The sequence below is a fragment of the Cherax quadricarinatus genome, chromosome 41 (assembly GCF_038502225.1).
Source record: "Cherax quadricarinatus isolate ZL_2023a chromosome 41, ASM3850222v1, whole genome shotgun sequence".
NCBI lineage: Eukaryota > Metazoa > Arthropoda > Malacostraca > Decapoda > Parastacidae > Cherax > Cherax quadricarinatus.
In genome coordinates, this window is record NC_091332.1 from 11,944,211 (window position 1) to 11,956,839 (window position 12,629).

The following is a 12,629-nucleotide window of genomic DNA, read 5'->3' on the forward strand; positions in this document are numbered from 1 at the left end:
AGTTGTGAGTGTGGGGGAAGTTCGTGAGGCAGTAGGTAAAATGAAAGGGGGTAAGGCAGCCGGGATTGATGGGATAAAGATAGAAATGTTAAAAGCAGGTGGGGATATAGTTTTGGAGTGGTTGGTGCAATTATTTAATAAATGTATGGAAGAGGGTAAGGTACCTAGGGATTGGCAGAGAGCATGCATAGTTCCTTTGTATAAAGGCAAAGGGGATAAAAGAGAGTGCAAAAATTATAGGGGGATAAGTCTGTTGAGTGTACCTGGTAAAGTGTATGGTAGAGTTATAATTGAAAGAATTAAGAGTAAGACGGAGAATAGGATAGCAGATGAACAAGGAGGCTTTAGGAAAGGTAGGGGGTGTGTGGACCAGGTGTTTACAGTGAAACATATAAGTGAACAGTATTTAGATAAGGCTAAAGAGGTCTTTGTGGCATTTATGGATTTGGAAAAGGCGTATGACAGGGTGGATAGGGGGGCAATGTGGCAGATGTTGCAAGTGTATGGTGTAGGAGGTAGGTTACTGAAAGCAGTGAAGAGTTTTTACGAGGATAGTGAGGCTCAAGTTAGAGTATGTAGAAAAGAGGGAAATTTTTTCCCAGTAAAAGTAGGCCTTAGACAAGGATGTGTGATGTCACCGTGGTTGTTTAATATATTTATAGATGGGGTTGTAAGAGAAGTAAATGCGAGGGTCTTGGCAAGAGGCGTGGAGTTAAAAGATAAAGAATCACACACAGGGTGGGAGTTGTCACAGCTGCTCTTTGCTGATGACACTGTGCTCTTGGGAGATTCTGAAGAGAAGCTGCAGAGATTGGTGGATGAATTTGGTAGGGTGTGCAAAAGAAGAAAATTAAAGGTGAATACAGGAAAGAGTAAGGTTATGAGGATAACAAAAAGATTAGGTGATGAAAGATTGAATATCAGATTGGAGGGAGAGAGTATGGAGGAGGTGAACGTATTCAGATATTTGGGAGTGGACGTGTCAGCGGATGGGTCTATGAAAGATGAGGTGAATCATAGAATTGATGAGGGAAAAAGAGTGAGTGGTGCACTTAGGAGTCTGTGGAGACAGAGAACTTTGTCCTTGGAGGCAAAGAGGGGAATGTATGAGAGTATAGTTTTACCAACGCTCTTATATGGGTGTGAAGCATGGGTGATGAATGTTGCAGCGAGGAGAAGGCTGGAGGCAGTGGAGATGTCATGTCTGAGGGCAATGTGTGGTGTGAATATAATGCAGAGAATTCGTAGTTTGGAAGTTAGGAGGAGGTGCGGGATTACCAAAACTGTTGTCCAGAGGGCTGAGGAAGGGTTGTTGAGGTGGTTCGGACATGTAGAGAGAATGGAGCAAAACAGAATAACTTCAAGAGTGTATCAGTCTGTAGTGGAAGGAAGGCGGGGTAGGGGTCGGCCTAGGAAGGGTTGGAGGGAGGGGGTAAAGGAGGTTTTGTGTGCGAGGGGCTTGGACTTCCAGCAGGCATGCGTGAGCGTGTTTGATAGGAGTGAATGGAGACAAATGGTTTTTAATACTTGACGTGCTGTTGGAGTGTGAGCAAAGTAACATTTATGAAGGGATTCAGGGAAACCGGCAGGCCGGACTTGAGTCCTGGAGATGGGAAGTACAGTGCCTGCACTCTGAAGGAGGGGTGTTAATGTTGCAGTTTAAAAACTGTAGTGTAAAGCACCCTTCTGGCAAGACAGTGATGGAGTGAATGATGGTGAAAGTTTTTCTTTTTCGGGCCACCCTGCCTTGGTGGGAATCGGCCAGTGTGATAATAAAAAAAAAAAAATAAATAATAATTTTTTACTATTATTCTTTTGGTACTTTAATTGTGAATTTTATTTTGTCAATTTAAATCTAGTTATACTCTTGATCTTGTCAACAACATATACCAGACTCTAGTGCAATTGCAAGTACCATTTCAATTTGTATTTTTATATTATAAGTTTATATTGTAAGTCCTACTCTAAGATTGTTTTCATATCTTAGTGACTATATTGTGTGTGCAATTAGTGTATATTTCAATTATATTATTGTTCAAGGCCCTTAACTATCTTTTGCTAACTAGTACCAACTACCTCATATATTTTTTTTTTCTACTTTTTTTTATTCTTTTGCTACCTTAACTTGTATATTTTATCTTGTCAGTTTAAATCTAGTTATACTCTAATTCTTGTAAACAACTTATATAACACCTTAGTGCAATTACAACTGAGAGTCTTGTGCCTTTTTTTATATCATTAGATTAAACTCAGTTGTACTATAGCTCATTCTAGCTCAATACATAATCAGTACCAAAGTCATTATATTAGACCATAGTGTAATTACTAGTGAGAGCCTGGTGCTATTTTTAATTTGTATTTCTACATTATTAGATTAAACCTAGTTGTACTATTGCTCACTCTAGGTCAATACATAGACTACCTGGAGTTTACCTGGAGAGAGTTTCGGGGGTCAACGCCCCCGCGGCCCGGTCTGTGACCAGGCCTCCTATACCAAAGTCATTACATTAGACCTTAGTGCAATTACAAGTGAGAGTCTTGTGCTATTTTTAATTTGTATTTTTATATTATTAGTTTATACCTAGTTGTACTTTAGCTCATTCCAGCACAACACATAGACAACACCAACTTCATTATGTGTATTAGTGACTATACTCTACATGACCAAAATGCTATAGCTATATACTTGTCCAAACTTCCCACCACTACAGATATCAGTACTAAAACTCAACACACAACTCAGGATATAAATAACCATAATTTAAACCTAGAAGATGATTGATCACGTTGACCCTGATCTAAACCTACATAATCTGACACACAATCAAAACCTATTGGAAAGTAACTGCCTTTACTACACAGCATCACAAGCCAGCACTATCCTAAACAATGATAAAAGTCTATCAGTACTTAACTACAACATCAGGTCCTTAAGCAAACACTATGATGACCTCCTGGCACTCCTTGAATCACTAAAGACACCCTTCTCCTGCATTATTCTTACCGAGACCTGGCTAAAACAGGACACAATAGATATCTACCCTCTACCAGGATACACAGCAATCCACAACTGCAGACCATACCAAGTTGGGGGTGGTATTGCAATCTATTACTCTAACCAATTATCTTGTATCAGCACCAATTGCTTTAGTGATGAATATGGAGAATACATTTTTGCTAATTTTACTGTAAAAAACCTTAAGACGCCTATAACAATCGGTGCCATTTACCGGATACCCCACACTAACATCCCAAACTTCAGTGAGAAATTAAAGGCACTAATAACAAACAGACAAATGAATAAGCACCACCTTCTCTTAGCTGGAGACTTCAACATCAACCTTGGCCTACTAGATGATCAGCCTGTAACTGATTTCATCAACAATATGAACAACACACTTCTCATACCAACAATAACTAAACCAACCAGGCTCACTGAAACAAGTGCAACCATAATAGATCACATATGGACCAATATACTAGCCCCCCTTAAATCAGGGATAATCACAGATAGCACTACAGACCACTACCCTACCTTCCTCTTGACAAACATTAGTAAACCACCACTTGAATACAACAAAGTCTCATTTAGACTCCATGATGAGGCCTCAATAAGGAAGTTCACAGCTGACCTAGAGACTGTTGACTGGCCTACAGAATTCTCCAAGGCCAATGGTATTGACGACTGGACAGACATTTTTCTTAACAAACTACTTAGACTATACAACAAACATTGTCCTATAAAAACGAAACAGATCACAAACAAACAGCTTGGTTGCCCATGGCTAACCAGCACCATTCTGAAATCCATTGATAAGAAACACCAATATGAAAAGCAATATAGACAGGGCTTAATACACAAAGATATTCTTAAACACTATTCATCAGTCCTCACCAAAGTAATAAAGAAAGCCAAACAACTATACTACTCCAGTAGATTCACTGACACAAGAGGAGATATAAAAAAGACCTGGAAAACACTCTCTCAGATTCTAGGGACCCACAAACTGAAAAAAAAACAAGAATATTGTCCTAACTAAATCTAATGAAACACCACTGCAACCCACCGACACAGCTAACAAGATAAACGACTTCTTCTCAACCATAGGTTCTAATCTCGCCAATAAAATCCCACGTACCAATGCCCATGCCGGGGACTACCTAGATGGGAATTTCCCAAATTCCTTCTATCTTGCTCCAACTGAGCCCACGGAAGTCACCGAGATTATAAAGTCACTTAAAAATAACTCTGGGAATCTGTCTCATGTCCCACCATTATTGTACAAGAGAGTGGCCCATGTCCTCTCGCATACTATCTCATTGCTTTTTAACAAGTCACTAGAAGCTAGCACCTTCCCGAAACTACTCAAGACGGCAAGGGTTACACCAATACATAAAGGTGGTGACCCTACAGATTTAAACAACTATAGGCCAATATCAAACTTACCATTGCTATCCAAAATCTTTGAGAAACTCGTGCACAGGAGACTATATTCATTTATAACGTCACAAAACATACTCAACCCCTGCCAATTTGGATTCAGGAAAAATAAAAGCACTAACGATGCAATTATAAAAATGCTAGATCTGCTTTACACAGCATTGGAAAATAAGGAATATCCACTAGGAATTTTTATTGACCTAAGAAAAGCTTTTGACACAGTAGACCATGGCATCCTACTCCACAAACTTGACCATTATGGTATAAGAGGCCATGCGCTTGCATATTTCAAATCTTACCTTACTAATAGGTATCAGTATGTCACCATTAAAGACAGCATCAACAACACAGCCACTTGATACTGGAGTTCCGCAGGGAAGTGTCCTTGGTCCCCTGCTCTTCCTCATATACATCAATGATCTTCCAAACGTATATCGACACCTGAACCCCATTCTCTTTGCTGACGACACGACTTATGTCATCTCTCACCCTAATCTTGCAACCCTCAACACCATTGTTAATGAGGAGCTGATCAAAATATCGACTTGGATGACAGCCAATAAACTTACGCTTAACGTCGACAAAACCTACTACATTATGTTTGGTAGCAGAGCAGGAGATGCGCAAATTAACATTAAGATCGACAACACTCTAATTACCAGGCATAATGAGGGCAAATTCCTAGGCCTATACCTCGACAACAACCTGAACTTCAGCACCCATATCCAACACATAACCAAAAAAGTATCCAAAACGGTTGGGATCCTCTCCAAGATACGATACTACGTGCCGCAAACTGCCCTTCTCACACTATACCACTCACTTATATATCCATACCTCACCTATGCTATCTGTGCTTGGGGTTCAACTGCAGCAACACACCTAAAGCCAATAATAACCCAACAAAAAGCCGCAGTAAGAATAATCACTAAATTCCATCCCTGGCAACACACACCCCCACTCTTCATAGATCTAAACTTACTCCCTGTTCAGTACATCCACACTTACTACTGTGCAATCTACATCTACAGGACCTTAAATTCCAATATTAACCTTGACCTAAAATGCTTTCTTGATAGTTGTGACAGTACCCACAGGCACAACACCAGACACAAACATCTCTATGACATTCCCCGTGTCCGACTAAACCTTTACAAAAATTCAACGTATGTCAAAGGCCCTAAAATCTGGAACACCCTACCTGAAAATTCCAAAACTGCAGACACATTCATCACCTTCAAAACTACCATCAGAAAACATCTTATCTCCCTGATACACCCTGTCAACTAATAATACGAATACCACCTGGTGGTTCACACTTACACTCACTCACCCAATTGACCATAAACAGAAATATCAATCTCAATCTCAAAATAATGAATCTTAACTAGTCAAAAGTTGGCCTGTGATACTCCAATACTGAAACTATGTATAGTGCCAAAACAAAAGCATTCACATTGCTAAACTCACAACTAGTATTTAGTCACTTGGCCATAATACCAACTTATCTCATAATTCTGTAACATTTTAAACCTAAGATTTAATATAAGTCTGCCCGAAATGCCTAGCCATGCTAGGCGTTCTAGTGGTACACTCTGTAATTATTATTTTACTACATGTAAACCACACAATAACCAAATTCTGTAAACTCAGCATTGTAGTACTTATAGAGAATAAAGTTTGAATTTGAATTTGAATTTGTTCATCAGTCACGTCTCCAGGCCCCTCTGATATTACTCTTGCTTTTTATTTTGAATTTTTATTCAAACAAAAAATAGAAGATTTACTATTATGCAGACTACTGCAATACTGTAATAATTGTATAAATAACATCAACCCATTCATGATTGCATATTAGAATGGCTAGTTGGACATTTATTGGACAATGATGTCATTTGTTTATTTTTGAACATCGGCAAAAATCAAACATTTCACCTACTTTGAGCTCCATTTCCAGGTTCTTTTTATAGTAAATTCAATCAAAATCATCTCTTTTTCCATAATATGTTTTCCATTCTATCAAATGAGACCAAGAAAATGAAAATACAACCATAAATACTATACGAAAATAGACCACAAAGTCGGCATTTTAATTAAAAAAAGCGGTCGGAGTTTTTTTTTTTCTAATTATGCACTGCGTGCTCCAGGATTTTTTTAATGTGGTGCACACTGACCACACAGACCCATTCTCTCGCATGTGGGCCTACCAGCTTTCTCCTCCTTGATTTGAAGCCGCTAGAATTTGAGTTTATATACGTCAAACACGGTACCTCGTAAGACGTATATATACGGCCGCGACAGTCAAAGGGTTAAACGACAGGACACAGTGACAGGGTTAATACATTTTTCTTTTTTTTTTTAACACATCGGCCATTTCCCACCAAGACAGGGTGACCCAAAAAGAAAGAAAAATGCTTTCAGCATCATTCAACACTTTCACCAACATTCACACATAATTACTGTCTTTGCAGAGGCGCTCAGACCCAACAGTTTAGAAATCCCTCCAAACTGCCAATATCGCAAACCCCTCCTTAAAAGTGCAGGCATTGTACTTCCCATTTCCAGGACTCGAGTCCGACTAACAGGTTTCCCTGAATCCCTTCACTAAATATTACCCTGCTCACACTCCAACAGCTTGTCAGGTCCCAAAACCCATTTATCTCCATTCACTCCTATCTAACACGTTCATGCATGCTGCTGGAAGTCCAAGCCCCTCGCCCACAAAACCTCCTTTACCCCCTCCCTTCAACCTTTTCAAGGACGACCCCTACCCCGCCTTCCTTCCCCTTCAGATTTATACGCTCTCCAAGTCATTCTATTTTGTTCCATTCTTTCTGAATGACCAAACCACCTCAACAGCCCCTCTTCAGCCCTCTGACTAATATTTTTAGTAACTCCACACCTCCTCCTAATTTCCACATTCTGACTTCTCTGCATAATATTTACACCACACATTGCCCTTAGACATGATATCTCCACTGCCTCCAGCTGCCTACTCACCACAGCATTTGCAACCCAAGCTTCACACCCGTATAAGAGTGTTGGTACCACTATACTCTTGTACATTCCCTTCTTTGCCTCCATGGATAATGTTTTTTGTCTCCACAGATACCTCAATGCACCACTCACCTTTTTTCCTTCATCAATTCTATGGTTAACCTCATCTTTCATAAACCCATCCACTGACAAGTCAACTCCCAAATACGTATCTGAAAACATTCACTACTTCCATACTCCCTGTCTCCAATGTGATATCCAATTTTTTTTTATCTAAATCATTTGATACCCTCATCACCTTACTCTTATCTATGTTCACTTTCAACTTTCTACCTTTACTCACCCTCCAAAACTCATCCACTAACCTTTGCCACTTTTCTTTAGAATCTCCCAAAAGCACAGTATTATCAGCAAAAAGTTTCTATGTCAACTTCCACTTTGTATTTGATTGCCCATAATTTAATCCTACCCCTCTCCCCAACACCCTAGCATTTACCTCTTTTACACCCCCATCTATAAATATATTTAAACAACCATGGTGATATTACACATCCCTGTCCAAGACCTACTTTTACCGGGAAGTAATCTCCCTCTTTACATTTAAATATTTCCCTGTTTCTTCACATAAATATAAGGAAAGTCAGAGATAATTAATATGTACCAAAGAAAAAGCAAGAAGTGCCTTAAATGCTCTAAAACCAGAGGCTTTCCACTTGTATTATTATTTTTTTTTTTTCAACAAATTGGCCATCTCCCACCGAGGCAGGGTGACCCAAAGAGAAAGAAAATCCCCAAAAAGAAAATACTTTCATCATCATTCAACACTTTCACCTCACTCACACATAATCACTGTTTTTGCAGAGGTGCCCAGGATACAACAGTTTAGAAGTATATATTTTTTTTTTTTTTTTTAAACAAGTCGGTCGTCTCCCACCGAGGCAGGGTGACCCAAAAAAGAAAGAAAATCCCCAAAAAGAAAATACTTTCATCATCATTCAACACTTTCACCTCACTCACACATAATCACTGTTTTTGCAGAGGTGCCCAGGATACAACAGTTTAGAAGTATATACATATAAAAATACACAGTATATCTCTCCAAACTGCCAATATCCCAGACCCCTCCTTTTGAGTGCAGGCATTGTACTTCCCATTTCCAGGACTCAAGTCCGGTTATATAAAATAACCGGTTTCCCTGAATCCCTTCACTAAATATTACCCTGCTCACACTTGTATTATTATATGTTGTCCAATTATGTAAAAGCTATGTACAGTACTGCATCATGTGGAAATAAAGTATTTACTTATTTATATTTTTATAAACCAGGTACAGGTTGACCATCACTAATCCAGCACCATTGGGACCTGTAGGGTGCCTGATTAGTGATTTTTCTGGATTATATTTAACCAAACGGCCATATTTACACATCGGCGATTTTGCCCACTTTATGCCCTATTTTTGGCTCATTCCATTGTTCCAGCCTACCAAACTCGGCTATTTTACTAGTACAGTATTCCTTCTATTCTGTTGACTGAGTACAAGAAACTGCCCATTTACCTATTTCAGCTATCCAATAAAATGGTCAGATATTGATAATTTCAGGAGATGCCAGTTTTAAAATAAGGTCCAGAATATAAAAAATGAAGACATTCCTGGCACTAAAATAACATTTTCTCTGTTCATTAGTCACGTCTCCAGGCCCCTCTTATATTACGCTTCTTTCCATTTTGAATTTTTATTGCACAAAAAATAGAAGATTTACTGTTATGTAGACTACTGCATTATTGTAATAATTGTATAAATAATGTCAAGCCATTCATGACTGCATATTAGACCAACCAGTTGGACACATATTGGATAACGTTTATTCTTGAAAATTGGTGAAAAATTGAACATTTCTACTAGTTTCAGCTCAATTTTAAGGTATTTTCTTTCTTGAAACCAATCAAAATCATATCTTTTTCTGTAATATATCTTCCATTCTAGGTAGTAGGTTGGTAGACAGCAACCGCCCAGGGAAGTACATACTACCGTCCTGCCAAGTGAGTGTAAAACGGATACCTGTAATTGTTTTACATGGTGGTAGGATTGCTGGTGTCTTTTTTCTGTCTCGTAAACATGCAAGATTTCAGGTACGTCTTGCTACTTCTACTTACATTTAGGTCACACTAAACATACATGTACAAGCATATATATACACACACCCCTCTGGGGTTTTCTGCTATTTTCTTTCTAGTTCTTGTTCTTGTTTATTTCCTCTTATCTCCATGGGGAAGTGGAACAGAATTCTTCCTCCATAAGCCATGAGTGTTGTAAGAGGACCAAAATGCTGGGAGCAAGGGGCTAGTAACCCCTTCTCCTGTATAAATTACTAAATTTGAGAAGAGAAACTTTTGTTTTTGTTTTTGGGCCACCCTGCCTTTGTGGGATACGGCCGGTTTGTTGAAAAAAAAAAATCTTGCATTCTATCAATTGAGACCAAAAAACGAGAATACAACCATAAAAACCATATGAAAATACACCACAGTCACTGTTTTACACCATAAACACAGTCGCCATTTTTTCTCATTATGCATTGTGTGCTGCAGAATTTTTTTTTTTATCTAGTGCACACTTACCATACAGACCTATTCTCTCATATGTAGGCCCAAATTTACCGGTCACAGCTTATCTGAGTGAGCTGAGCTCATGGCAACTGACAGTGGCTTCAAAGCCACCTTATCTTTTATGGACAATGTATGGTATATGTGCTTTACACAACAAGATGCATTTCTTTTATTCATTGGAACCAGGTTATAACAATAAATGGAAAAAAAAATTGGAATGACTTATGCAGCAAGTAGCACAACCAAACAGTAGCATCAGGTTGGTGGGGTGACCCAAAATTAGTGCCGGATTACTGATGGAACTGAATTACTAATGGCCGGATTAGTGATGGCCAACCTGTACCTTTTTGATCCCCCTAATGTAGTCAAGCATTTATAGAGAGATATGAAGTTCTGAGCACCTCTGCAAAAACAGTGATTATGTGTGAGTGAAGTGAAAGTGTAGAATGATGATGAAAGTATTTTCCTTTTGGTGATTTTCTTTCTTTTTGGGTCACCCTGTCTCAGTGGGAGACGGCCGACTTGTTAAAAAAAAAAAAAATGAAGTTCCTTGTGAGTTCGATATTTACTAGACTAATGGTAACAAAAGGCCATCTAATTTTACTGCAAAGCTTGATTAGCTAATTAATTAGTCTTGGTTTATCTATATTCTGTAATCCCCTTCTGTCTACAAAGATGAGTTTTAGAGGTCATTTTTTTTGTTTATATATTTTAATTGCAACAGGGACTGAGGAAGAATTCAGAACTATGGTGAAAGATTCATTAATTGGAGAAATAAAGCCGAATGTGAAAAAGAAAAAAGGAAATGTAAATAAACCTGAAAAGAAGCCAAAATCTATGAGGAAATTTTTTGCAAATGATAGGCAGTCTTCAGATGATGAGATGGAATTGGAAGGGGACGATGACATGGAACTTGTCACCAGTTTATGTACACTGAGCACCAGTGAGCTTGGAGGACCAGATAGCTCATTTAAAAGAACTAAAAATAGAAAATTTGTTGAAAGACAAGTAAGAGAGAATACAAAGATTAAGGATAAACAGAGAAATACCAAAATGCCCACCACTTCCAGTGAATTAAATAAAGAAGGTGGGTACCAAGTTTGTTTTTTAACTTATAATCTTTTGGTAAGAGACTAAAGTACCAGTAATGGGGAGACTAAGAGAAGTTCCATGATATAGTTATAGAATTTAGTTGCCTCTTCTATTGTTTGTACCTGCCTTTATATAATTAGAGGTGTTGAAAGAAACTATACTTTTTATACCTTTGATTTACCTTTGAAGAGCTTCAAGAGTTTCACTATTGGAGCCCATCCATGGACAAGGCTTGTCTGGTGCTGCTTATCTAGTGTGTGCCTAAAATATTTATAATTTTCCACTTACCAGGTTACCATCTCAACACTCGAGTGTGGGATGTGGTCTACACAGCTTGCAAGACTGGCAATGTGGAGTATCTTAAACTAGCACTCAAAATTCCTTCATATAATAAGACTCAAGGTATATGTTTTTTTCTGAACTTAGTTAGTAAAAATGCATTTTAAAATAAGACAGGTTATAGTACACTATAGGGAATCCACTTTGCACATACCAATTCCTGGACGAATACAGACACAGTAAGCTCTTGCAGAACATGGCACTTACTTTCCTAACAACAACTAAGTTCAAATCAGGGCTATATTCCATTTCTCGGAAAACAAAGAGAAATGTCAGTGAATCTCACCTGAAGTTGAATCTTTTACAGGAGTGTTAATCTAGGTTGATTCTTCAGTGGATGTTGCTGGCAGGTCTTCACTTGTAACTTTTTTTGGCAGGTCTTCACTTGTAACTTTTTTTGGCAGGTCTTCACTTGTAACTTTTTTTGACAGGGTAAATTATTTTGTAATATGTCTCTACACAGTGGTATCCCAAATTTATATCCCAAATTTAACCTATCTTGCTCCAGCCTCTCTAAATGACTAAACCATCTTAACAACCCCTTTTCTGCTCCCTGAATTATGCTTTCTTTATTATACTTCACATTTTTCATATCTTATTCTCAACTTAATTTACACTACACATTGCTCTCAAACATATGTCTGTTGCCTCCAGTGCCCTCTGCATTGCAAAAGTCAGAAACTATGCCTCACACCCATATAAAAGCACTGACACTTCTTCTCTGTACTCTGATTCCTTTCCCTTATTTGCATCTATTAATAACCTTTCCACAGGCTCAACTCTCCAGCTACTTTCTTTTCTTCATCTATTTTATGATTCACCTCCTCTTTTATAACTTCATCCACCAACTCATCCACTCTCCCATTTTTTTATTTTTATAAACACACCAGCTGTCTCCATCCAGGGTGACCTAAAGAAGAAACACTCTCACCGTCATTCACTCTATCACTGCCTTGCCAGAGGCGTGCCTATACTATAATTTAGGTAATGCTCCAAACTGCAAAATATTCCCACCCATCCTTCAGAGGCACTGTACTTCCTATTTCCTTACTCCTCTCTGACAATCTTGCCTTTAATATAGACCTAGGATGATTTAACAGACATTAATTTGCTACATTAGCTGTGACCTACCTCTCTTCTTTCTGCTTATGTC

The 12,629-nt window shown here is 38.4% G+C and overlaps 1 protein-coding gene across 2 annotated transcripts in view; it reads left to right on the top strand.

Annotated features, from left to right (window-relative positions):
* LOC128695967 (tRNA endonuclease ANKZF1-like) overlaps positions 1-12,629 on the top strand; it is a 72,214-nt gene that overhangs the window by 36,509 nt on the left and 23,076 nt on the right. For both annotated transcript variants that reach the window (XM_070093022.1, XM_070093021.1), the window contains exons 10-11: positions 10,770-11,132; positions 11,429-11,539. In XM_070093022.1, coding sequence (XP_069949123.1) covers positions 10,770-11,132; positions 11,429-11,539 — 474 coding nt within the window. The remainder of the gene's footprint in view (positions 1-10,769; positions 11,133-11,428; positions 11,540-12,629) is intronic.